Source organism: Anomalospiza imberbis, chromosome 2, assembly GCF_031753505.1.
Source record: "Anomalospiza imberbis isolate Cuckoo-Finch-1a 21T00152 chromosome 2, ASM3175350v1, whole genome shotgun sequence".
NCBI classification, from domain to species: domain Eukaryota; kingdom Metazoa; phylum Chordata; class Aves; order Passeriformes; family Viduidae; genus Anomalospiza; species Anomalospiza imberbis.
This window is the reverse complement of record NC_089682.1, coordinates 76031666-76058873: the sequence shown is the minus strand read 5'-3', so window position 1 is coordinate 76058873 and position 27208 is coordinate 76031666. Positions and strand designations below refer to the sequence as shown.

The 27208-nt window shown below is 43.5% G+C and overlaps 2 protein-coding genes across 6 annotated transcripts in view; both read left to right on the top strand.

Moving 5' to 3' along the window:
* LOC137469792 (epidermal differentiation-specific protein-like) overlaps positions 1-20247 on the top strand; it is a 64376-nt gene extending 44129 nt beyond the window's left edge. Inside the window, exons 1-2 of one of the 4 annotated variants that reach the window (XM_068182943.1) lie at positions 9674-9981; positions 10499-11536. In XM_068182943.1, coding sequence (XP_068039044.1) covers positions 10552-11082 — 531 coding nt within the window. In that variant the 5' untranslated portion in view covers positions 9674-9981; positions 10499-10551 and the 3' untranslated portion in view covers positions 11083-11536. Of the gene's footprint in view, positions 1-9673; positions 9982-10498; positions 11537-18998; positions 19017-19478 lie in introns of those variants that run through there. The other 3 variants (XM_068182941.1, XM_068182940.1, XM_068182942.1) reach the window with 3 other exon arrangements.
* LOC137469793 (epidermal differentiation-specific protein-like) overlaps positions 1-20247 on the top strand; it is a 32608-nt gene extending 12361 nt beyond the window's left edge. For both annotated transcript variants that reach the window (XM_068182944.1, XM_068182945.1), the window contains exon 3: positions 20118-20247. The gene's annotated coding sequence lies outside the window, so the exon portion shown is untranslated. The remainder of the gene's footprint in view (positions 1-20117) is intronic.
* Positions 20248-27208: the final 6961 nt, after the last annotated feature.

Below are 27208 nucleotides of genomic sequence, written 5' to 3'. Positions count from 1 at the left end.
GGGAGATGGAATTTATAAATATCCAAGAAGTAATCCCCAAGTTATTGTACACATGACTTGTTGATGACACTTTTTCATTGAAACTGAACAAAGAATGAAATCAGGCAGAGAATGAAAAAGGCCTTTAAATCTTCCTTAGAATTACTGACAGAAAGATTTATTCTGGAAGGGACTTCCCTAGTCCAAAGCCTTCTTCACAGCAGAGATAATGCTAATGGAAAACAGATTGCTCATGGCCATTTTCAAGTGATTTCTGAAGAACTGCAATGGTGGAGATTCCCCAGGGTCTCTGGCCTTTCTGTCAGTGCTGAACAATGCTTGGTTTGAGGTTTTTATTCCTTATTTTACATCTGAGATTCCCTGTTGCCATCTAAGACTCTTTCCAGTTGCCCTTTTGCTGCACCCCTCTGATAACAGTCTTGTCTTCTCCAGGCTGAAGAGGACCAGGCCCCTCAGACTCTCCTGCTTCATGGGATGCTCTTGTGCCATCCAGTGGCCTGTATGGGGCTCCCACCATTTTGTTCACATTGACCTTTTAATAGGGCATCTGAAAGAGATGCAGTATTCCAGGTGTGGCCTCCATTCAGAGAAGATGGAAATAAACTCTTCCCTTATCCTGCTCCTCCAGTTCTCATGCTGTGCAGGATGCAACTGCCCTTCAACTTCCTATCCACCAACAGAAAGGAGCGAGAGAGAAACCATTCTGACACTACTAAAGTTAATTTCTCAGTGGCTGCATATATCAAATACTGTCATGCCTGAGGTAGGGTAAAACCTTTACAGAAGTATTTACTATAACAGCTCCTCTTCAAAATGAGTCTAAAAAAGGAGTTAGTTGGATTGAAAAGAATGGGAAAATCCATTGCTCACAGACTACATGAAGGTTGGAGTTAGGTGACCAGGATGCTTTTCTCTTGCTCAGACCATGCTCCAAAGAGTTTAGATGTGTGAATCAAGTGAGTCAACTCTGTGAGTGTGAGAGGCCAACTGGCTGAAATCATTAGGAAAGCAACAATGGCTGAGCAACCTCTGTGTTGACAGAAGCCTGTGACATAACATCAGTGAAACACCAGATCACTCCTGCAGTTTCACCTCCTAACAGAATCAATTTGCAGTTTTCTTATGCTTTTCTTGGTATGGCAGCAAATTGCTCTCCTAACTAGCAAACGTACAGTGAAATTTTGCTTAGAAGTTCAATCACTGATGAGACAGGACAAAGAAAGTCAAGAAATGATGGAGCAGATCTGTTGGATTTCAAGTACTTCAAACAATTAATTATTATATGCAGTTAAATTAGTAATAAAGCTGCTGTATGCAGCTACTATTTTCTCTGATCCTTTCACAATACTCTGAGTTTCTTCTGCAGGATGATTTTCTTTCCCTGATAGACAATTTTTCAGGAATTCTGAAAGAAGGTGTGGACCAGGAATGAAATTGTGGATCGCACCTGTGATATGCCTTAGATGTGATTCTTACTCGAAATGAGTCTGAAATCCAGAAGACATTGCGAGCAGGATGTGTGTTGTGGGAGGGAGGTGCATGTGTGTTTTTCCTGAGAAGCTCTGAAGAAAGGGGGTGGGAAAGAGAGAGGTATTTCCAGTACACACTAGTCAATAAATCTGTTGTGAGCATGCACATCTGTAATGTGAGATAATCAGCTGAGACCCTGCTGTGTCTGGGTCAGGTTCAAATACCTGAGTGTATTTGAAGAAGATGGGAAGAAGACGTGTATTTGAAGGAGTGTGAAGAAGACGTTCAGCTTGTGTCATTGCAGTGTAGGCAACTGTGCATTTGGCATCAAGTGTGTGCTTCCAGAGGGGAAGGTTTTCCTGGAGAGTGTGGCATGCAATCAGTTCCTACTCTAGCCTCCTCCTCTCACAAACCCTGGGAACACTTAGTATCATCAATCTAAGGAGGTCTTTCAGAGAACTGGCGCACTCTACCTTTGCCTCTGACCTATTGCATGACAACTTTTCCAACAGCCAGCTGCCTTTGCTGTTTCTCTAGAATCTCTAAATTGAAAATCTCATAGAGAAGATTGAAAAAAAAAAGAAAAAAAAAATCTGAGGATTGTGCTTCAGCTTTTCTAGTTTTAACTGCAGATAGTGCTCCCTCTCCAAGGAAAAATTACTTTAAAGAGCAATCCAGAAATCTTTCACCCAGGCCAGCAGCGTTCCACAAATTGCCTTGCTTTGTGTGCAACCCAGCACCCTAAGTTCCCTTTCCTGAAGAAGTCCCCAAATTTAGAAAACTTCTTGAGTGTCCAGCTGTTCATTAACCAGCCCCCATGGCTGCAGTGTGCTGTCAGATGCAAGTCCTTTACAAAGTGCTGGGCTTCACACTCATAATTCCATCCAAGTCTTTGCTTTCCAAAGCGATGGTTTGCACTCAGGTTTGTTAGCAGACCACTTCCAAGGGCAGGAATTGCATATTCCAAAGCTGGGATCCTTATGCTGTTATGTCAATTCACCCCACTGTGCTTTACAATATTTTTGGATCAGGAAATGGCAATAATGATCAAATGCATCTGACACCAGACTCCTATTTCTTCAGATGGCCCAGAGCTCAGATGTTCACACAAGAGGGGACCTGTAGGTATTGGTCCGGCAAGATTGTATAGGGGCTGTATGGCCCCTACATCTCATCCTTGACAGAGTCCCTATAATCTCATCAGCCTGGTGAAAATACCTGTAAATACAGCTTCTATAAACAACTTCTGGGAAATAACACTTTAATAGCAAAGTATGAATATTCTCTAATCTATTTCTCTCGGTAACTTTGTGTACTATATAAAACTATAGGCGTGTAGTCTGAACATACATAAAATAAAAAATGTAACAGAATAATCATATTTTTGATATTAAGAAATTAGGACACACCAAGGATTTATCACACATGGAGTGTAGCATGAAGGTTTGCATAATGGTATTTCTTTAGGTAGCAGGTAGGTACCACAAAAATCATATGTGGTCTAATTTAAATAGGGTTTCTGTTTCTGTATGATTAGAGTGCTTCTGAGAGAAATGTGAGCTCATCTGGAATCTGTTTTGATGGCACTGCAGGGGTGCCCTGCATAACCCTGAATAGAGGAAAAGTGTTTCAAAGATCAAAAATAGAGATGAGGGTTTATTTTTCAGTCTCTACCTTTTATGTTTGTGACATCCACCGAGGGACTATTTGTGGATTCAGTAAATGGTTAGTAGAAGTCCATTTATGGTTTCTGCATGTTTTCAGAAGGAGATGCATGAAAATCATCGCTCTGAAGTATCTGAGCTCTGCTAAAATATGATGAAGGGTTTTATTTCATTCCCTGTGACCTTTATAATTCTCATCTCACTTCATCCATGCAGGCTCAGGATGAAGGAAGATGTACCCAGCTGTGGCATCCAGAAATTATCTATACAGTACAGATAAGATCAATCAAGGTCAGTATGGAAATTCTTTATTGTCTTAATACATGAACAGTTTGCTTTGGGGAAATTTTGTATTATCAGGCAGACAAGATAATAAGATAAACTTCAAAGGTAACAAAAAAATGGTAATCTATGTGATATATAGTTCAGCTTAAATCTTGCCATGGTGAATAACAAAACCATAAATGAAAGCAAAGTTGTGCAAATTCCCCCACATGCCTATCACCTGTTTATAGATATCTCATGGATAGAATGAGAACTGACTTATTGTGAAAAGTTACCTTGAAACAGCAAAGATTGGACGTGGCTGTGAAAGCAGTTGCAAAGGAAACATGTCAAGAAGTCATCCTTGAGTTTTGACAATGTTGTTTAGTGGTGAATGAAAATTTACTGTATTATTGAGCCATTTAGCACATTTTAAGTGTTTCAGAAAAAAAAAAAAAAAACAACAACAACAAAAAACAATAGTCTGTTTCCTCTTGCTTCAGATTACCTGGTTTGTCCCAACTACAGGCTCCTTTCTTGCTCAACTATATTACACCAAAGACTTTTCAGGCTATGGTACATGAAGAGAGCTGTGTTTTGGCCATCTACTGGTTCCACTTTAGCTGGAGAACCTGCTCTGTAGGGATTAGGCACATGAAAACATTGCATTTCCCATAGGCATGCTAGCAGGACTGAATGTTTTTCAAGCTCTGTCCCCTGCTTTCCATGTTTCCAGAAAAAACAGGCCATTTGCTTTGGAGGGAAGATAGTTTTATGAGCATTTAATTTAATCTTAATAAGGATGTGCTTTGCATTTCTTCCCTATTTTTTGCTGTAGTTTGACCTTGACAGCAACACTTGCCTGTAAATCAAGAGAACAATTGATGCACTGGTACCTGTGGCATCACATCTCAGAGAATGAGATTAGAAATGTTCCAAAAAAATCATGTTGGGGAGAGAAGGGTTTTTCAGGAGAAATCAGTGGACAGGTGTGTGTGGAGAAGGATTCAGTTACTAGAAGAGGCTGGGGTAAGAAGCCAGCCAAAGCCTATGCTCATCCTCCACCCATCCCTAAGTCATTGGATCAGCTCTGCTGAGATGTCCACAGCAAATACCAACATTTCTGAGACCCCATTGCCACAGTTCACAACAGGCGGTGCACCCTGTGGAGGGTGTGAATAATGCCACATATAACAGATAAAATATAAAATATCTGAAATACATAATAGATTTCTATATGATACATTGTATATTCTATATAATGCATAATATGTATTATAAAATATGAAAAATACAATGTATATATCATATCATATCTTATGAACTTGGTCTTCTACAATCTCTCTTCTTCAAGACTGGGATATCTGGGAAACCTGAGTTCTTTTATGGTAGGCAGAAAAAAATTGGTGGGAATTTTGCTTCTCTCAAAACAAGCTCCTCTAGTTAATCAGTATTTGTCCAAACATGATGTGGAAGAATATATTTAATTCCAAATTCACAACACTGTCTCTTGTCAATTATAGGATCCCTTGTGTTGTCAAATTTGATCTTGTTGCCAAAAATATACCGGGGGTTCAGTTATCATGCATCAGTTCACCTGCTGAGCTGGAAACCAATATTGTCTGAGGAACCAGTTTCAGTGAAAAAACTATTTCAAAGAACTGTGTTCAGAAGAGGCTTTCTGAAAATACAATTTGTTCAGCAAATGAGTCAAAACAAAGTGGCACAAATACTTCAAAATGATTTTTTCAGCTTAACAAGAAGGAAATAATCTAAATACTGAAACACAATTTTAAATTATAGGGAGCAATAACAGGTGACCAGGCATTTCAGTGCTGTGTTCTGACCATGCTTTAGTCATTAAATGGTGTGTGAAAACTTTATTATGCCTGCAGGAGGAACCTCAGCATTAAAGCCAGCTTTGGTGGCAAGGGAGCACTGCTTTGGATACATCTTGTCTTTTAGCAGTCCACTGTTAGCATCCTGCACATATCTTACAGGAAGCAGGGATGCCTGCTTGTCATCTGGTTTCCCAGCAGATAAGATCTGACCTCGAGCCTAATTCATACATTTGGCAGTGAGCTAAAGCAGCCTGGTCTTGTTCTGTGGCTGTTTCTGCCTGTGAAACAGTAATTCCTCTTACCACCTTTCTGAGGACAGGTTATCAGTAAAGCAGGGTGCTTTACTGGTGTTACAGGGCAGGCACGTTCAAGACTTACCTTGCTAAGGCACCAAAGGAGGCACTCATGACTCAGCCAAGGCAGCTCTGCAGCCCAATGAGCCCATACAATTTGGGAATCCGGCCCCAGCGGTGCCGATGGGCTGGCTTCCACATGGCAGTGCAGCATGGCGCAGCAAACTGCTCTGGAGCCTAAATGGATGCCAGGTGCCAGTGTGAGGCTGCACCTGAGTGAATGAATCCTGCTGTAAATCAGCTGCTCCGAGCACACCGACTGTTCCCGACTGACACGTACACACAGCACCAGGACCCAAGCTCACACCTCTCCTTGGGGCAGGGCTGTGCCCTACAGACACAGCAGCTCGTGCTGGCCCCTTGTCAGATGAACACAGGGGTGTACACAGAGACTGTGTGTGACTCTTTGGGTGGGCAGGGGAACAGGGTGACTGACGTGGCAACTGTTGGTTGGACTGAGGCAACAGAGTGCACTAAAGCTTGTGACAGGCCTCTCAACCCCATTTGGGTGTAGATCCAAGTCACACAGGGTTTTATTTGTACAGTGTTGTCACTTTTCAACAATTGGATTTTTCAAATGCTAGTCTTAATAAATCTTATTTTTCATTAGCATTAGTGTCAAAATCTCTGAAAGTTCTGCACTTCTGCTGTGTAAGAGAGGGAACCTTTATCCTTGAAGAAGTATAAAGATATCCTTGAGAGAAGACATCTTGAAAAAACCTCTTTCTAAATTTCATGGATGAAGTATCTTTCTCCTGGGGTCTTATTACTTATAATTCTGTCAACTGAGAAACTCCCTAATGACCCTAATAACTGTGGATGAGTGACAGGTTTGTAAAAGTAAAAAATGACGCTCTTCCACCAGGCTACTGCATTCCCACCTGGATCTTCATGGCTGTTACTCCATAAATCAGCAGGATCTCTCCTGCTGCTAAAATAGTTGAGACACTTTAGTTATTCAGTCTTTAACACAGACTTTAGTTATTCAGTCTTTAACATAAAAAGGATAGGTCACCCATGGGCTAAAACAAAGGAGTGCTGACATTATTTCTTGCAGATTCTCTCCCTCTCTTGCAATACAGGATCATTATTATAGCAGTCCCTTTTTGGGACTGCTCTTTTCCAGCTCCATAGATATCACTTTTGTGGTTGCTTTTTCACCAGGACACTTCTTCTCATGCCCCTAAGATGGAGACTTGCAGTTCCCATATATTTATGACTGAGACACTTATGCTGCAAGAGGTGAGGGGGTGCTTGTTTAACAAATTTGCCTGTGACAACCCTTGACAACAGAGCTGCCATCCAAAAGGGTCTTGAAGGCAGGTGGAATGGGTTGACAAGGACCCTTATGAAATTGGAAGTGGACAAAGTCCTGCATCTGGGAAGGAAGAACCCCTTGCAATGACACATGTTGGGCACTGACTGTCTGGGGAGCTGCTCTGCTGAAAAAGACCTTGTGGTTTTTGTAGGCACAAGCCTGAACATGAAGCAAATCTCCCCTGGCAGCAAAAATGACCAAGAGCATCCTGGGCTGCCTAAGTCAGCAGATTAAGGGGCTCATTGCTTCTTTGGCAGCATTCAGAACACTGCATCCAGTTCTGGGTGATGTAGCATAAAAAGGTGTTGGTAAACTGGGGGGGGGCATGGAAAAGGTCAGGGGACAGCAGCACTTGCCCTGGGAGGAGAAGCTGGGGAATAGGGCATATTCAGCTGGTAGAAAATGTTTTGTTGGGACTAAGAGCAGCTTTCCAAAGCTTATGAACAAGTTACTGAGAACACAAAGCTAAACTTTTCAGAGTGAATATTGAGGGAGGATGAAAATGAGAAAGACATTAACCCAATCAAGAAAGTATTCAACAGATATAGTGAGAAACATTATCATGATGATGTCAGAAAATTTTAAATCACACCACCCAGAGAACTTGGATAGTCTGCATACTCAGAGGTTTTCAAGTCCTGACTGGATAAAGCCACCAACAACCATAATTCACCTCACAGTTGTACCTGTGTTAAGCAGCTGACTGGATCCAATGTCAACCAAAGGTCACTCCCAACTTCAATTACCCACCAATCCTGCAATCCTCCAGGATCCCTCCCGGGATCATTCAAGCTCATCACATAAGCACCAAGACAGGCAAATCCCAGTATTTCCTGAGCCATATTGCTCCTAAGGAATCCTGCTATTAAAAAAAATGATCAATGTCCCTTGTCCACCCCATTCAGCCTTGTCAGACTGATGCCATCCTGATGGGGATTTCTGTGCACTGACATGGACTGAGTGAGTCTAATGAGCTCCTTTGCATTGTCCTTGCACTCAGCAATTAATGTGTCCCTGCAATTTGCCTCTCCTCAGTTTAGTGTTTGAGGGTTTCTTGGTAAATCTGGGCTTTTTTGGAGGGAAATTATTCACGATGTGGTTCTCCTGCTTTCAGGGAGTAGAAGTAGAATCACATCCAACCACCAGTGCAAGAAAAAGAGAACTGAGAGAGCATCTGTGCATCTGTAGGATTTCAACACACAAGATGCTCTTCTGAGAAATCCCATGATAGTTCCTATAAACAGCTGATCAGGATTGAAAGTAAAAGGAAAGAACACTAAAGTTACACCAGGGTGTTTGGTTTTTTTGTGCAAAAGCCCCAGTTGCAAGGTGTCTTTCTGGCCAAGTCACTTTTCAAGTGCTGTGTGTAGGGATAGCTCAGGATGAGCAGAGTTCAGCCCCAGGAGCTCCTCCTGCTCAGCTGCTGAGTCCAGGCTGCAGAAGTATTATCTGAAGCATTTACTTCAGCCTGAACTGGAGAAATGCCTGAAGTCATATTTATCAAAATAATATGGAAAGAAACACCATGTCTAATCAGATTCAAGTGTTTAAATTCAAAACTGACAATATAAAGCATCATTTACAATGTTCATTATTTTGTACAAAATAAATATCTCCAAAGACCTGGGGTTGTCTTTTGCCTTGCTTCTGCTTTAAAATTCTGATTTTGAAGCTGGTATTACACCATACCAGTACTTCTCTATTTACACTCCCTTTCTGCATGCCAAACTGTGACCTTCTGTCTGGTTTTGAGACAACAGCATTGGTGCTTTTATCTATCATCCACAATAGTACCATGCCCATCTATTACTATGCATAAATATATACATGAATACATATGACAAGGAACCAGAGAATGGTTTGGGCTGCAAGGGACCCTAAAGAACCCTTTGAGGGATGGGGCATCCACACCTTCAGAGGGCTGAGCATGAGCCATCAGTCTTCCCAGGTGGCCAAGAAGGCCTGTGGCACCTGGCCTGTGTCAGCAATGGTGTGGCCAGCAGGAGCAGGGCAGGGATTGTTCTCTTGTACTCAGCACTGGTGAGGCCACACCTGGAATCCTGTGTTCATTTTGGGCCCCTCACTGCAAGAAAGACATTGAGGGGCTGGAGTGAGTCCAGAGAAGGGCAACAGAGCTGGTGAAGGGTCTGGAGCACAAGTCCTGTGAGGAATTGCTGGGGGAACTGAGGGTTTTTATCCTGGGGAAAAGGATGCTCAGGGCAGATATGTTTACTTTTGACAGTACCTGAAAGGAGCTTGGGGCAAGGTAGGGGTTTGGCCCTTCTCCAGGCAGTTAGTGGTGGGACAAGGGGAAATGGCCTTCAGTTGTGAATGGGGAGGTTCAGGGTGGATATTAGGAAACATTTCTTCATTGAAAGATTGTTTGGAATGTACTGACCAGGGAAGTGGTAGGGTCACCATCCCTGAAAATATTCAAAACACAAGTAGAAATTATCCTTTCCAATGTGGTTTAATGGGCATGGTGGCATTTGGTTCAAGGCTGGATTTGATGATCTTGGCGGCCTTTTCCAACATCAATGATACTGTGATTGTAAGGGGAAGAGGGAAAAGAAAAAGAAAAATATTACGTGGATGTCACCACTGTCACTTGTAATCTTCCATCAAAACTCTTAGTAAGACTAAGGTTGTGTATTCAATAGTATTCCCAGAAAAGCAAAAATGTAAATTCAAACAGGCAGAAACATTCTATAGGCTGTATGTCACAAAATACTTTGATACATTTTTATTATTCTGATTCCACTTTCTTCTGGAGGAGAAGCACAAACAGGAATTGAACTTTCCAGGTTTCATCAAGTCACTCGCACTTTATTGGACTTTTAAATGAGAGAAAGAAGATGTCTGATCATAGGAACATCTAATCTAAGTCAGGATAGTTAATGAGTTTTGATCCCTGGGGGCATGGTACCACTTCCCAGTTCTGTGGATTTGGGTGTTGCACAAGACTTTTGAATGAGCTATAAATGGAGGCTGGTAAGACGCCCTTCCCAAACAGCAGCCCTGCACTGGAGGAATTGCCCTCAGCTCTCCCCAGCCCTGCAGCTGGCATCAAGGTAAGGGGCACACTTTGCTCAGGAGAGCTGGAAGGGTTCCTTGGGCAGCTGCTGTGAAATGCAGGGGAAGGGAAGGAGGCTTTAGCGTTGGGCTGAGAGCTGCAGCACAGACTGAGGGTCTGCTGTGTGCATGTGCAGAGACTGAACCCATCTTTCAGGGCATGAGGAGATGGCTGCTGCAGGAGAAACAAACCTTACCAAGGGACAGGGTGGAGGGGGCCAGTGATACACAATTGTGAGGGGTGAATGTGAGAGAATTTTACAACTTATTTTTGGACATATGTCCAACTCAACACACATAAATATTTAAAAGTGGGCAGTTGCGGGCACATATTTAATTTTACTTTTTCCCTCCAAATAAAAACTACTATGTAAATCCTTCACTCTTTTCCAGCTGTTGTAACATTTATTCATTGTTCCAAATGCTTTACATTTTCTTTATTTCCTCATGCATTCTATAATTTTGTGTAAAGTCTTCTTACAAGCACTGCTTGTTTTCTGTTTTCCTTTTGTTCAGGCTGTCATCCAAGGCCAACAGCAAGAACTGTCACCCTCAGAAGTTCTACTGAGATGGGCAAAATCATCATTTATGAGCATGCCAACTTCAGGGGTGTGTCCAGAGAAATCACTTCTGACATTTCCAATCTGGGACATTTGGATTTTAATGACATTATCTCCTCAGTGAAAGTAATTGGCCAGCCTTGGGTGGCTTATGAGCACATACATTACACAGGCCGGCTAATGGTACTTGAGGAGGGGGAACATGACTATGTTGGCAGAAGCATGAATGATACAATCAGTTCTCTGCAGATGATCACTGAAGATCTGCATGATCCCCAGATCACTCTTTATGAACATCCCAACTATCAAGGGAAGAGCAGAGTAATAAGAGAAGCAACCAACCTGGCTGCAGGATTCGACAATGACATCATGTCTTCCCACAAAGTCCAGAGAGGTGCCTGGCTGCTGTGTGAGCACAGCGATGGAAGTGGAATTCAATACATTGCACGAGAAAAAGATAATCTTCCACATTACTCAGCAATCTACCTCAATGACAGGCTTTCCTTCCTGCGTCCCCTTCGCCCTGGCCGCTCTTATTAGAATGCAAATCCTCCAAAACTGAGGAAGATGCAGCACCAGCAAGAAATGTGAGATCTAGATTTCTTCTTCTGCTTGTGTAGCCTTTGTATCCTGGGAGCTCTCTGCTGTGCTGCACTGCAGATCTGTACTTCTCTATCCTGCTTTGCACACTTCTCCCATCCCATCAATGAAAGGATTATCATGCTTGATCATATGAAAGAGTGTCCAAACTAAAAAACATGCCAGGGATGTGTAACCTAATGCACCCTCAGCTGGCATTCCAGAGTCCTGTGCTATGGAATGCTGAAACGTTGCATGTTGTCTCTGTTGCTAAGTGAAACAGAAAATATAAGTGTAGGGCAAGCATCACCTTGTTTTTAATTTGCTTTACAAAGGTACCATGGCTTGTGCTATTGCCTGTAATCCATTTTGTGTTGGTGCTATTAAAGAATCCTTTGCAATTAGCAGTGGGTCTGTTTCATGAATCTTTAGAATAAATAAATATTGCTCTTTCATGGTGAGATGTCTCTGTGTGCCCAGAGAATGGTCCATTCAGTCATTTGTACATTTTCCCTAGATGTCTCCTGGAGAATTGTTTCCTTCCTTTTTCACTGGCCAGTAACAGTGGGTTCAGGCTTGACTCAGCCAGTGCTAAAATCTTGGTGGGCATATTGATTATTGCTGTGATCCTGGCCAAACTCTCCCTTGCAGTGTACATAAATACCACACTTCTAATTGTATTGTGTACAATCATAGTGATGGACCACGCTGGTGATACAGTCTTCCACTGCCCAAATCACATTATTGAACAGTAAGTTTTCCTCACTTTGAACTGACAGATTGGTTGATCCCAGTGGAAACAACGCCTTGTGCTTTTAAACCTGTACTACCTTGAAAAGGGAGGAGGCATGACAAGGTATTCCATGATCTGTTCTGCCATGTGCAAGTTCACCTGGAAGAGCAGAGTCCCAGCCCTCCTCCACCACTGCCTAATGACAGCTGCATGCCCTGAGCTGTGCTTTGTGGCAGCCGTCCCAGGGCAGCTCTGCACTGCAGTGTTTATGTCCCTCTGTGCTGCCCTGCAGTTTGCCCAGATTTCCTTGCACTGGTCTCTGGGCTGGTCAGACAGGAGCTGCCCTTGGCCCTTCTGAAGCTCATGAGGTGCACATGGTGCCAGTGCTGAAGCTTGCCAAGGTCCCTGTGCATGGTCCCTTCCCTCAGCTTATCAAAGGCCCCCCTCAGCTCAGAGTCATCTGCAAACCTGCCCAAGGTGCACTCGACCCAGCTGCCTGTGCCACAGATGAAGACATGGAGCACTGCTGGAGCCAGCAGGGACCCTCGAGGAACCCCATTTGTTACTCGCTTCCATTGATCCTGACAAGGCCGTTCATGTGTGTGTGGTTAACAATTCCATAGCTCAAACTGCTCCCGGCATTTTTCACTTCTGTGTTGGGATTTGCAGGCAGATGGAGGACAGGGGGGTGATTGGAGACAGCCAGCACAGGTTCAACAAAGCCTTCACCTCCTGATCTGCTGGATCAGATCAGTCTGGGGATGAATGGACTGGGAGCAGCCCTGCTGAGAAGGAGCTGGGAACAGTGCTGGATGAAAAACTGGACATGACCAAGCATTTGGAGCTTGCAGCCTGGAAAGCCAGCCCTATCCTGGGCTGCCAAAGGTGTGGTCATCAGGTCAGGGGGAGGGGGTTCATCCCCTGTAATCCACTATGGTGAGATCTCACCTGGCGTACTGCATGCAGCCCTGCAGATTTTTACTGGGGCCTTTGAAACCTAGAGAGGGGAGATTTAAATTATACATCTGACTGCATATTTTTGTGATGAGGATGATGAGTCACTGGCACAGATTTCCCAGAAAAGCCACAGATGACCCATCCCTCAAAGTGTTCAAGGCCAAGCTGGACACAGCTTTGAGCAACCTGGTACAGTGAAAAATCTCCCTGCTCATGACACAGTGTACAGCTAGATGGTGTTTAAGACCTCTCCCAGCCAAAATCATGCTGAGATTTTGTGATTCTAGGATGTGCAAATTCAGCCATACAGTGAACCTTGCCGTGGTTTCAGGTCCCAGTCTCTCAGTTTCATGTTCCTCTTTTTAAATCTATAGTACCTCTTTTTACAGCAACAATTTTTAATTTTGAATATCAGCAGATTGAGTCCACGTGGCTCCAAGTACCAGCAAAATCCTGTGCATTCCAAGGCTGCCTGAGGAGGAAATCTGCCCAATCCTACTGTGTCGGGCTGTGTAGACAGAAGTCTCTGCTAAAGCTTTAGCATTTTTACAGCTTAGGCTGGATGGTTTATGGTTGTGGCATGAAAGGGTAGAATAGTGCCTTTCCAGCTGCTTCTTAGGCATGTAGTAGATAACACCTAAATGTTGTGAAGGACAGTGAAAGAACACCAAATATATGGAAGGAATTCAAGATTCTGGAGTGCTTTCATACAATGGAAAGAAAATAAAGATGTAAGAACATCTTTGTTGATGTTCTTTCCTTGTTTCTGACACTATGACCTGAAGATTTTGCAATGCCTCACTTTAAGATGCAACATATGTGCACTCAGGTAATCTTGTCTTTTCTTGGTAGTAGAAACTTCTGTAATGATTGAGAGCCTGTAGAGGAATTGGGAGGGAAGCCTGATGTTGGGATATCGTATCTATAAAGGTCCAAAAAAAAAAAAATTATTGTACACAGGACTTGATGATGACATTTTTTAATTGAAATTGAACAAAGGATGTAATTAGGCAGAGAATGACAAAAGCTTTTAAATCTTCCTTAGAATTACTGACAGAAAGATTTAGTGTAGAAGGGACCTCCCTAGTCCAAGTCGTTCTTCACAGCAGAGATAATGCCAAAGGAAAACAGGTTAGTCATGGCCAGCCTCAAGTGATTTCTGAAACACTGCAAGGGTAGAGATTCCCCAGGCTCTCTGGCCTTTCTGCCCGTGCTGAAAACCCCTTATGGTCATATTTTTTTCCTTACTTGCAGTCACAGCTTCCCTGTTTCCAGATAAGACTCTTACCCAGGTATCCTTTTGCTGTGCACCTACCTTAGCCTTGTCTCTTCAATGGCTGAGAAACATTTTATTGATGAGGTTAGCCAGTTTTAAATCACAACACTAGAGATCACAGAATCACTAGGTTGGAAGAGATCTTCAAGCTCATTGAGTCCAACCCATGCCCTACCACCTCAACTAAACCATGGCACTGATTGCTACATCCAATCTGCTTTTAAACACATCCAGGGATAGTGACTCCACCACCTCCCCGGGAAGCCCAGTCCAGTACTTTATCACTCTTTCTGTAAAAACTTTTTCCTAAGACCCAACCTAAATTTCCCTTGGTGCAGCTTAAGAATATGTCCTCTTGTTCCGTCAGTTGCTGTCTGGAAAAAAAACCAACCCCCACCTGAATACAACCACCTTTCAGGCAGTTGTAGAGAGTGATAAGGTCACCTCTGAGTCTCCTTTTCTCCAGGCTAAACAACCCCAGCTCCCTCAGTTGTTCCTCACAGGGCTTGTGTTCCAATGCTGTGTAGTGTCCATACTCAGAGGTTTTCAAGTCCTGACTGGATAAAGCCATCAACAACCATAATTCACCTCATAGTTGTACCTGTGTTAAGCAGCTGACTGGATCCAATGTCAACCAAAGGTCACTCCCAACTTCAATTACCCACCAATCCTGCAATCCTCCAGGATCCCTCCCGGGATCATTCAAGCTCATCACATAAATGTGGCAAGCACATTAACATCTACAACACATAAGCACCGAGACAGGCACATCCCAGTATTTCCTGAGCCATATTGCTCCTAAGGAATCCTGCTATAAAAAAAGATGATCAATGTCCCTTGTCCATCCCATTCAGCCTTGTCAGACTGATGCCGTCCTGATGGGGATTTCTGTGCACTGACATGGACTGAGTGAGTCTAATGAGCTCCTTTGCATTGTCCTTGCACTCAGCAATTAATGTGTCCCTGCAATTTGCCTCTCCTCAGTTTAGTGTTGGCGGGTTTCTTGGTAAATCTGGGCTTTTTTGGAGGAAAATTATTCACGATGTGGTTCTCCTGCTTTCAGGGAGTAGAAGTAGAATCACATCCAACCACCAGTGCAAGAAAAAGAGAACTGAGAGAGCATCTGTGCATCTGTAGGATTTCAACACACAAGATGCTCTTCTGAGAAATCCCATGATAGTTCCTATAAACAGCTGATCAGGATTGAAAGTAAAAGGAAAGAACACTAAAGTTACACCAGGGTGTTTGGGTTTTTTGTGCAAAAGCCCCAGTTCCAGAGTTGTGTTTTGGCCAAGTCACTTTTCAAGTGCTGTGTGTAGGGATAGCTCAGGATGAGCGGAGTTCAGCCCCAGGAACCCCTCCTGCTCAGCTGCTGGAGTCCAGGCTGCAGGCTCTCTGTCGAGGGCTGCTTTTCCCAGTGCCACTGCCCAGGTTACAGGGGCAGCCCGTGCGGGGGTTGGCTGTGTGACCCAGGGACAGGTGCGCACCTGTGCATGGAAAGGACACGGACACGGCCAACAGCTCCGGCTGCCACAGACCGGGGGCTGCACTCAGCCACCCCACAGCTGACACCACCAGCACTCCCACAGAATGGAATGGAAGAGAGACAGCCCTATCTCCTTCCTTCTCTGCAGACCATCCCCATGGAACACCTCTAGTGAACCTGCACACCCTCACTGTCCACAGCCACAAACACCTTCACAGGTGCTTCCAACAAGACTGAGAGCCCTCAGCCAGTCCTGTCTCACACCTGGCTCTGGGCTCTCTGACCAAAAGACACTTTGGTGTCTCCTAGTCCCTGGCTAGTGCAGTTTGGTGCTTGCAGCCAGCCCACACACCACACCACACACTGTTCTCATCAGTGTTCTGGCAGTCGTGGGTGCCTTGAATCCCAGCACGAGTCTCCTGCCTGTCTGATATCCCTGTCTATATCCATGCCCTGCCTGCTGGCTGTTCCAGCTCAAATTTTGCGGGCAAATCACATCATTTTAACTTCTCTTGAACCGAAAATATCTTTATTTGATAAAGTTCATGAAACAGAGGCTGTCATATTTCACATACCCTTACAAGCTTGTCTTTCCACACTTAAAATATCACAAGTGGTGGAAGCCTGTGGAGTAAGATGTGTCTTAGAAGGACAGAAGGAGACACCTGTAGAGCTGGTGATTGAAGGAGGAGAGACACCAAGGCTCAACAGAACAATCCATTGTGGCTGAGGCCTGTGCAGGACCCATGCTGCTTCAATCTGGTCTTGCAAACCCCATGCCCTGTATCAGCCTCTCTGTCAGGTGTCACTGCCTCTGTTGTAGCTGAGGTGTTCATGCAAGTCCAGCCACGGTTTCCCTACCAAAGCACCACAACCTGCTCTGTGCCACGCAGTGCTCAAAGCCTGGGGGAGACACTCTTAGACCCAACAAGACCATCCAGTGACCCAGGTCCCAGAGTTCTCTCTAACTTTTCCCTAGCTTCTGTTTGTGATAGTGGTTGGGCTGCTGCAGACAGTTTCCTCTGAGTGGACATCATAGTAACTTTCAACACAAATGCAAGCAGCAATTAAAAGCCAACCAAAGAAACAGAGAATTCATCTTCACATCCTGTTACTTTTGCACTAAAAATTCGTTTTATGCTAATGTAGATTTTATGAGAATTTGAAGTTACAACATAAAACATTTTGTGAATATATAAATCATAAATATTTTAAACAACTGACAAAGCAACAAGGGTTCAGAGTTGACTCTGGGAAGTGTTCTAGCAATGACTTTTTAATGCTATCCAGAATGCCTGTGAGTTAATTCTAAAACCAACAAGGAGGAAGCACAACCTCCAGTAGCATGATCCCATAAAGTAAGTTCCTACTGATAAGTCACCGAAGGCAGTTATTTAAAATACAGAAATGGAGCTGATTCTACAATTTATTGTTAGCTGAATTCAATTCAGTAACTCATTAGATGGTGTTTCTGGTGCTTGGAAGTTGGTCAGGAACCCTAGAGTAGAACAAGTCAGATCAAAACACCTTGAAAGACAGTGACCAGAGACAGGTTGGGCTGGGTACTGGGGACACATGCTACAGAATTCCCAGCAGAGGAGTTTATGGGATGATGTTTTCTGCAAAGTAGAGTTCCAGTAGGAGTCCCTGAGAGCATAGTATGGCATCTGGGAGAAGCAATAGCTTGATGCAGGAAATAATTTGTACCCATCTGGAGAAGAAAATAAAGCAGGATGAAGAAATGAGGAGAAACAATATTGGTGGTCCATGGACAGTAATGTAAAAAATTAATAGAGGAAAAACATTAAAAAGAAGTATTATCTGAAGCACTTATTTCAGCCTGAATTGGAAAAATGTTTAGGGTCATATTTAGCATAATAACACTGCTGCCTGACATGTTTGTAAAAGAAACACCATGTCTAACCAGATTGCAGTGTTTAACTTCAAAACTGAAAAAATAAAGCACTATTTAAAATAAAACAGTATTGAATGCAAAATAAATGTCTGCAAATACCTATGTTTCTTTTGCCACACTTCTCCTTTAAAATTCTGAGTTTGAAGCTGGTTTTACACCATGCCAGAAGGTCTCTATTTACATCCTCTTTCTAGGTTCTACACTGTGACCTTCTTTCTGCTTTTGAGACAACAATATTGATGGTTTTGATTATTATCTATGATAGTACCATGCTCATCTATTACTATGCATAAATATATACATGAATACATATGTCAAGGAATCAGAGAATGATTTGAGTTGGAAAGGACCCTAAAGAACCCTTTGAGGGATGAGGCATCCACACCTTCAGAGGGCTGAACATGAGCCATCAGTCTTCCCAGGTGGCCAAGAAGGCCTGTGGCACCTGGCCTGTGTCAGCAATGGTGTGGCCAGCAGGAGCAGGGCAGGGATTGTTCTTTTGTACTCAGCACTGGTGAGGCCACACCTGGAATCCTGTGTTCATTTTGGGCCCCTCACTGCAAGAAAGGTGCTGGAGTGAGTCCAGAGAAGGGCAACAAGGGTGGTGAAGAGCCTGGCGCACAAGTCTGATGAGGAGCAGCTGAGGGAACTTGGAGTGTTTAACCTGGAGAGAAGGATGCTCAGGGCAGATAAGTTTACTTTTGACAGTACCTGAAAGGAGCTTGTGGCAAGGTAGGGGTTTGGCCCTTGTCCCAGGCAAGGGAGGCACAAGGGGAAATGGCCTTCAGTTATGTATGGGGAGGTTCAGGGTGGATATTAGGAAACATTTCTTTACAGTATGAGTGGTTAAGCTTTGGAATGGACTACACAGGGAAGTGGTGGAGTCACCATCAATGGAAGTGTTCAAAACACAAACAGAAGTGACATTTGCAATATGGTTTAGTGGGCATAGTGGTATTCAGTCAAAGGCTGGATCCTGGAGGCCTTTTCCAACATTAATGATACTGTGATCCTAAGGAGAAAAGGCAACAGAAAAAAGAAAAATATGAATGCCCTCTCTGCCACCTGGCTATCTCCCAACAATACTCTTAGTAAAACTAAGGTTTTGTATTAGATATTCATTCCAGAAAAGCAATAATGTAAACTCCAACAGGCAGAAACATTCTACAGCACATGTGTCATGAGCTAAATGGATACCTTTTATTACTCTGATTCCATTTTCTTCTGGAGGAGAAGGACAAACAAGAACTGAACTTCCCCCATTTCATCAAGTCACTCATGCTTCAATGGACTTTGGAACAAGAGGAAGAAGATGTCTGGTTGTAGGGCAATAGAAAGCAAAATAGAATGGATAATCAGTTTTGATCCCTGGGGGTAATACTGGACGCTTTCAGTTCCGTTGACTGGGGTGCTCTGTGAGACTTCTATGCACGTATAAATACAGGGAGGTGAGATGCCCTTCCCAAACAGCAGCCCTGCACTGGAGGAATTGCCTTCAGCTCTCCCCAGCCCTGCAGCTGGCATCAAGGTAAGAGGCACACTTTGCTCAAGAGAGCTGGAAGGGTTCCTTGGGCAGCTGCTGTGAAATGGAGGGGAAGGGAGGGAGGCTTTAGCGTTGGGTGAGAGCTGCAGCACAGACTGAGGGTCTGCTGTGTGCGTGTGCAGAGACTGAACCCATCTTTCAGGGCATGAGGAGATGGCTGCTGCAGGAGAAACAAACCTTACCAAGGGACAGGGTGGAGGGGGCCAGTGATACACAATTGTGGGAGGTGAATGTGAGAGTATTTTACAACTTAATCTTGTGTATACACCTAAACCAATACACACGTCGTGACCTCACTCTTTTACAATTACTTCTATGCTTATTCTTTGTTCAAAATGTTTTATTTTTCCTTTTCCCTTTTTTCCATTCTGGGTGTCCATCACTTTTTTTCAAGATCCAAAAGGATTCTTACAAGCATTTCTTGTTTTCCATTTCCCTTTTGTGCAGGCTGTCATCCAGCTCCTAGAGGAAGAAATTCAAACTCTAGAAGTCCTGCCGAGATGGGAAAAATCATCCTTTATGAGCATGCCAATTTCCAGGGTTTGTCCAAAGAATTCACCTCTGATATTGCCAATTTAAGAGATGCAGACTGGAATGATCTTGCCTCCTCAGCAAAAGTAATTGGCCAGCCTTGGGTGCTTTATGAGCATTCAAACTATGTAGGCCGATTTCTGGTACTTGAGGAGGGAGACCATAGCTTTTTTGGTTCAAAGATGAATAATAAGATCAGTTCTCTGCAGATGATCACTGAAGATCTGAGCAATCCTGAGATCACTCTCTATGAGGATGCCAACTATCAAGGGAAAAGCAGGGTTGTACGGGAAGCAACCAACCTGGCTGCAGGACACGACAATGACATCATGTCTTCCCACAAAGTCCAGAGAGGTGCCTGGCTGCTGTGTGAGCACAGCGATGGAAGTGGAATTCAATACATTGCCCGAGAACGTGAAAATCTTCCAAATTACAAGGCAATCAATTTCAATGACAAGCTTTCCTTCCTGCGTCCCCTTCATGCTGGCCGTTCTTATTAGAATGCAAATCCTGCAGCACTGAGAAAAGATGCAGCCCCGGCAAGAAATCTGAGACCTAGATCTCTGCCTCTGCTTTTGTCACATTCTTTGTGATTTATTTTAAAATGCCCCTGTGATACCATGGCTTCTACTATTGTCGCTGATCCATTTTGTGTTGGTGCCATTAAAGAAGATCTTGCAAGCAACAGTGGGTCTGTTTTATGTACTGTTTAGTGTAGATGAATACTGCCCTTTCATGATGAGATGTCTCTGTGTATTCAGAGAATGTTTCGTGCAGTTACTTTGAGGCCTTTTTCATAGATCTCTCCTGTAAGATTTTATCTCCTTCCAGTTTCACTGTTCAGTAACAGTAGGTTCCGGCTTAACTCAACCAGTGCTAAAGTCTTGGTGAACATATTAATTATATGCTCAATTGCTGTGATCCTGGCCAAACTCTCACTTGCAGTCTGTAGCTAAATATCACATATTTGATTGTACTTCAAGACATTGATCATACTGATGATATAGCCTTTTACTGCCCAAATTACATAATCAGACTATTCTCATAAATTTGAATTGACTGAATGCTTGATCCCAATAGTAAAACTTGTCTGATTTTTTTAAACAGCTGCCTCACTTTCAATTCAATTATTGATGCTTCCTTTCATTTTTTCTTGTTTTTCTTTGTCAGAGTATTCATCCCCCGTATGCTGCTGTGTTTTGTTGGCTGTGCCTTGGCCTTTAAATTCAACAGAGCAATACTATGGCAAAACTTAAATGAGATTCTCCATCCTGGTAAATCAAATCTTAAAAACTGCAAAGCATATTGCTGACAAAAGCAGTAATGAGAGACCTTTCAGAGATCTGTAGAGGTCATCAGGAAAATAAATATGACACGGTCAAATGTGTGCAGCTGCAGCAGATTATTCCCATAAGGAATTCCCCTCCTTGGAGCAAACTTGCCTTTGTCATTTGTGTGGTCCCAAGGCCCTGTTCCTGTTCACACAGTCACACGAATTGGCAGAGTGCAGCTCACCTAGGTAAACACCATCAGCCCCAGAGCTCAGCACAGACTCATCATGGGTCCCCCAGGCCCCTGGCCTGTTTATAATCTCTATGCCCCAGAGGCAAGTGCACTCAAACTAGACCTGGTGCTGTGAGACACCTTCCCAGTGCAATGTCACCTGTGGGGATGTCATGGTTTGACACTGGCCAAACACTAGGCACACATGAAAGCCACTCACTCAACCTCCCCTGCTACAGCCGGACAGAGGAGAGAAAAATTTAACAAAGGGTTCATAGCTAAGATAAGGACCAGGAGGAAACACTCCAAGGGCAAAACAGGCTCACCTTAGAGGTACAAAGCGAGTTTATTACTAACAGCATCAGAGCAGGATAATGAGAAGTAAAATAGGCCCTCAAAACCAGCTTTTTCCTCCCAGCCCCTCCATGCCACTGACAGCGCAGGGAGACAATGGGGTGGGGGTTTTGGTCAGTTCGGTCACCCAAGGTTTTCTTCCCCTGTGCAGGGAAAGAAGTTGTTTCCCTGTGAGACTGTGGGGTCCCTCCCACAGGAGAAAATTCTCTGTGAACTTCTCCAGCACGGTTCCAATATCATGAGCAGCAGTCCTCCCAAAACTGCTGTGGCGTGGGTCACTCTTCCTTGGGGTGCAGTCCTCCAAGGACAGGCTGCTCCAGCCTGGAAGCACGGGCCCTTCCCCTCCACCAAGCCACCCACTGGATCACAGCCTCCTCCAGGCATCCACCCACTCTGGCATGGGCACCTCCCCCATGGGCTGCAGGTGGATCTTTGCATCCCCCATGGATCCCCAGGGTCCATGGGTGGATCTCTGCGTTCCTTGTGGATCCCCACAGGCTGTGGGTGGATCTCTGCATCCCCGTGGATTCCTATGGGCTGCAGGGGCACAGCTGCTTTACCATGGTCTCACCACGGCCTGCAGAGGAATCTCAGCTCCAGCACCTGAAGCACCTCCTCCCCTCCTTCTCCACTGACCTTGGTGTCTCCATGTTGTTTCCCTCACATGTTCTCACCTGATCCTCTTCTCTATCTGGAATTAAAAGTGTGCCCCCAAGTTTGTTTTGGTTTCCTCTTAAATAGATTATCACAGGGGTGTTACCATCATCTCTAATTGGCCCAGCCTTGGCCAGCAGCAGAGCCCATCAGGGACTGGCTCTGCTGGACATGGTGACAAGCTTCCAACAGCTTCTCACAGAAGCCACATCTGTGGTCCTCTCACTACTGAAAACCAAGCCATTCAAAACCAACACAGGGGAATACAGCTTATTGATCTAGGGCAGTTCCCAGTGCAGTGACACCCAGGCTCAAGGAGAATGCAGCTTGAGGTGTCCTTAGTAGCAGCACAAGATGGAATGAGCTGTTCATGTGCACTTCCAGACCTCACAAATCTGACAGAGTGACAAACAAGGCAGCAAAACCCAGTCAAATGTCTTTGAAAAGGCTGGGAACAAAATGTCTATTGGTATCAGTCAAGCCAGAGCCTACCAGCCAAGCTCTTCCCCACAGGAAAATACCAGAGGAAAATCTTTAGCATGTTTAAGAGATGACCAGTGACAGCAAGGCAGGTGTCTACTTGTCAGTTTCTGCTACCCCTCTTCCTGTGCTCACTCAGGAACCAAGGCAGGAGATACTAACAGAGTTAGTGACCACCACGTGTACAGAGCAGACCACAGGAGATGAGAATCCTGCTGGGAATCCTGTACTCAGCACGTCTTCTCTTGGAAATGCCCATGACACATCAGATGGACTCACAGCCTTGCAAACATCTCCAACACCATCTTTCAGGAGGTGTGAGTGACAGGAACACACTGGAAAATCACTGTTGCCTGGGGAGAGTGCTGACTGTTGAATATGGGAAGTAAAACTGCTGCCTTAGGAGATCAAGATGACCGAGGAAGACAAAGACAAGTATACCTTGGCTAAATAAGCATGTAACCAATAGAATCATAGACTCACAGAATGGTTTGGGTTGGAAGGTGCCTTTAAGGATCCTCTACTTCAAGGGCAGGAATACCTTTCACTAAATCATGTTGCTCAGTGCCCCATCCAACACTGTCTTGAATACTTCCAAGGAAAGGGCATCCACAGCTTCTCTGGGTAACATATTCCAGTGTGTCACCTCCTCACAGTAAAGAATTTCTTCCTAATATCTAATCTAAACCTGTCCTCTTTTGGTTTAAAGCCATTAACCCTTGTGCCATCATCGTGTGCCCTTTTAAAAAGTCCTTTAGGCACTGGAAGGTGCTGTAAGGTCTCCCCAAAGCTGCCTCTTCTCCAGGCTGAACAGCCCCAGCTGTCTTGGCTTATTTTCATGGTGGAGGTGCTCCAACTCTCTGACCATCTTCATGGCCTTCTCTGGACCCTCTCCAACAGGTCCGTGTTCTTCTTATGTTGGGCGTCTCAGAGATGCATGCAGCACTCCACTCCAGGTGGGGTTTCACCAGAGTGGAATAGAATCTCCCTTGCCCTGCTGGCATGCTGCTTGTGATGCAGCCCAGGACATGTTTGGCTTTTTGGGCTGTGAGTGCTCACTGCCAATTCACATTGAGTTTCTTGTCAGCCAACACCCCCAAGTCCTTCCCTGCATGCTTCTCTCAGTCCGTTCTTTGCCCAGCCTTGTGCTTGGGATCGTCCAAACTCACAGGCTGATGTTGTACTTGGCCTTGTTGAACTTCATAAGGTACACATAGGCTCACCATTCCAGTCTGGCAAGACCCCTCTGGATGGCATCCCTTCCCTCCAGCACCTTGACAGCACCACAGATCTTGGTGTAATCAGCAAATTGACGGAGGGTGCACCCAATCCCACTGCCCACGTGGCCAACAAAGATGTTAAACAGTACAGTCCCAATACCAACACCTGAAGAATACTGCCCATCACTGGTCTCTGGACATGGAGTCACTGACCCCAACTCTTTGAGTGTGACCTTCCAGCCAGATCCTTATCCATGGGAGCAGTCCATCCACCAAATTCATGTCACTCCAGTTTAGAGATAGGGATGTCATACATGTCATAAGGATGTCATTTCATGTCTTTCTTTCTTTCTTTTCTTTCTCTTTCTTTCTTTCTTTCTTTCTTTCTTTCTTTCTTTCTTTCTTTCTTTCTTTCTTTTCTTTCTTTTCTTTCTTTCTTTTCTTTCTTTCTTTCTTTCTTTCTTTCTTTCTTTCTTTCTCTTTCTTTCTTTCTTTCTTTCTTTCTTTCTTTCTTTCTTTCTTTCTTTCTTTCTTTCTTTCCTTCCTTCCTTCCTTCCTTCCTTCCTTCCTTCCTTCCTTCTTTCTTTCCTTCCTTCTTCTTTCCTTCTTTCCTTCTTTCCTTCTTTCCTTCCATTCTTTTCTTTCTTCTTCTTTCTTTCCATTCTTTTCTTTCTTTCCTTCCTTCTTTCTATTATTCTTTATTTCTTTCTTACTTTTTCATTGTTTCTTTCCTTCTTTCTTTCCATTCATTCATTCTTTCTCTTTCTTTCTTTCACTTTTTTTCACTTCTATCTTTCTTTCATCCTTTCTTTCTTCCTTTTTTTCTTTCTTTTGTTTTCTTTCTTTCACTTGTTTCTTTCTTTCATTCCTTTGTTCTTTCATTCTTTCATTCTTTCTCTTTCTTTCTTTCATTCTTTTTGTTTTACCTTCCTTCCTTCTTACTTTTCTTTCTTTCCTTTCTTTCTTTCTTTCTTTCTTTCTTTCTTTCTTTCTTTCTTTCTCTTCTTTCTCTTCTTTCATTCTTTCTTTCTCTTCTTTCATTCTTTCTCTTTCTTTTCCTTACCTTCTTTCCTTCTTTCTTTCTATCTTTCTTTCATTCTTTCTTTTCTTCTTTCTTTCTTTCCTTCTTCTATTCTTTCTTTCCTCCTTTCTTTCTGTCTTTCTTTCTTTTTCTCTTTCTTTCTTCCTTCCTTCCTTCCTTTCTTTTTTCCTTTCTTCCTTTATTTCACTTTTTTCTTTCTTTCTTTTCTTTTTTCTTTCTTTCTCTCTCTCTTTCTTTTTCCTTCTTTCACTTTTTTCTTTCTTTGTTTCTCTCTCTTTCTCTCGTTTTCTTTCTTTCAGTTTTTTCTTTCTTTTTTCTTTCTTCCTTTTTTCCTTGCTTCCTTTCTTTCACTTTTTTCTTTCTCTCACTTTTTTCTTTCTTTCTTTCATTTCTTTTTTTCTTTCTTTCCTTCTTTCTTTCTTACTCTCTCTTTCTCTCTCTCTCTTTCACTTCTTTCTTTCTTTCTTTCTTTCTTTCTTTCTTTCTTTCTCTCTTTCTCTCTTTCTCTCTTTCTCTCTTTCTCTCTTTCTCTCTTTCTCTCTTTCTCTCTTTCTCTCTTTTTCTTTCTTTCACTTTTTTCTTTGTTTGTTTCTTTCTTTCTCTCTCTCTTTCTCTCTTTCACGTCTTTCTTTCTTCCTTTCTTCCTTTCTTCCTTTCTTCCAATGCTTTGCATAAGCAAAATAGATCATGTCAAACACTCTTCCCCTGTGCACCAATGCTTCAACCCTGTTGTAGACATATTTTTTTGTTGATGCATACTTGTTTTTTGTTGATATAGACATATTTATTTATAAACATAGCATTTTAATTTTACTCTGGAAATAGCTTACCATAAAATTGATAACTTTAAAGCAGGCAATCTACAGCTAGTTCAAGGCACATTCACCTTTATTTAACTCTGAAAGTTCCTTACCTCACAAATTTTCCTGGCCCCTGTTTCATGCTGGTCTAATAATCCATAACACATTTTCCATAGCTTGTTAAAATAAATAAATTTTATTTTCAGCAGGCAGTCCTGTGGTGTGGCAGGTGAGCCTTTCCAAACCCTTGAGAAAAGTGGGAAAGCAGCTCTCCTTGCACAGCCTGGGGAGGTGCAGGGCAGGGGACACCAGATGGGATCCAGGTAGGACTCCCCCTCCCCTGGGCACCCAGTGGTACAGTCATTTGGCTGGAGGTGGTTCTGCTTCTCTAGTGCTGCTTGCTTTGATTTCTCCTGCTGTTACCTGGAACTGCCATCCAGATTTTTTGTACTCATCAGTACTTCTTCATCTGGTCATGTCTGGATCTCTTGGAAAACTTGCTTAGGTAAAGCCTGAAAATAGCAGGGAGGTCAGCAGAGTCTGAACTTTGGAGGTTGGAACTAAATGATTTTTAAGATCCCTTTCAACTCAAACCATTCCGTGATTCCATAAGCCAGGGTGGGGAAAAAGGTCTTTCAGGGTTGCTTGAGCTCTGCTGCCATCCTCTGGAGAGGGACAGGGTGCAGCTTAAGTGAGCTGACCCTAAATGAGGCTTCCTCTGTATGGTTGGGTGGGTTTGCTGCTAGTAACAAAACTTGGCCTTAATTTGGGCCATGAGGAGGGAAAGGGACACCGTAGTATGGTGGCCCCGACTGGAAAGATGTGTGCAACAAAGCTGGGACCAGTGTGCCTGAGGAGCTGGTTGCCATCATGCAATCGCCTTGTACCTTTGGCCCTGGGCAAAGTGCTAGGGCCAAAGCAGGGCAAAAGCAGTGCCAGCAGCAAGACGGTTTTAGAGAAAGAGGAAAGACTTTAAAACTAGAAACTCCTTTTACGCACAGTCCTTGCAAGAGAAGTTAAAATGCAAACCAAACACATCAAGAATATAGTTATATGCATGGCTGAGGTAATGAATCCTTAGCTGGACTATTACTTGCAGAATACAGTGGCCATTATGAGGTGATTGTGGTCACTATAGCCTGAATATCTGCTTCCTAGAAAAATAAATTGCAGCAATCACTAATGTCATGGTTTTGGTGGGTTTTTTACTGTGCTCCTGGATAGCCTAAAAAGAATGGGAAGGAGAGGTAACGGTAAAGTCTTTATTGGTTGGATTTTTTAAAAATCCATCCTTGCAGTATTTGAAGAAAACTGCTATACTTGCCTGGAATTTAATCAGAACACTCTATTGCACTGTCATTACAATTAACAAGTTGTCAAGGACTGCGACTAAGCAAAAATGACACGGTCTGAACTTCAATCTACCATTGGACAAGGCTCTCACCTGACAGTGAATGAATATGACAGAAATATAAAGGAATGGTGATGGAAATAGCTCTCAGGCAAACTGGGAAGGGAAGCACATTAAGATATCCTCTGTGTGAGAAGCCAGAGCTGCAAGCACAAGCAAGCATTCATTTTTTATTTATCAGT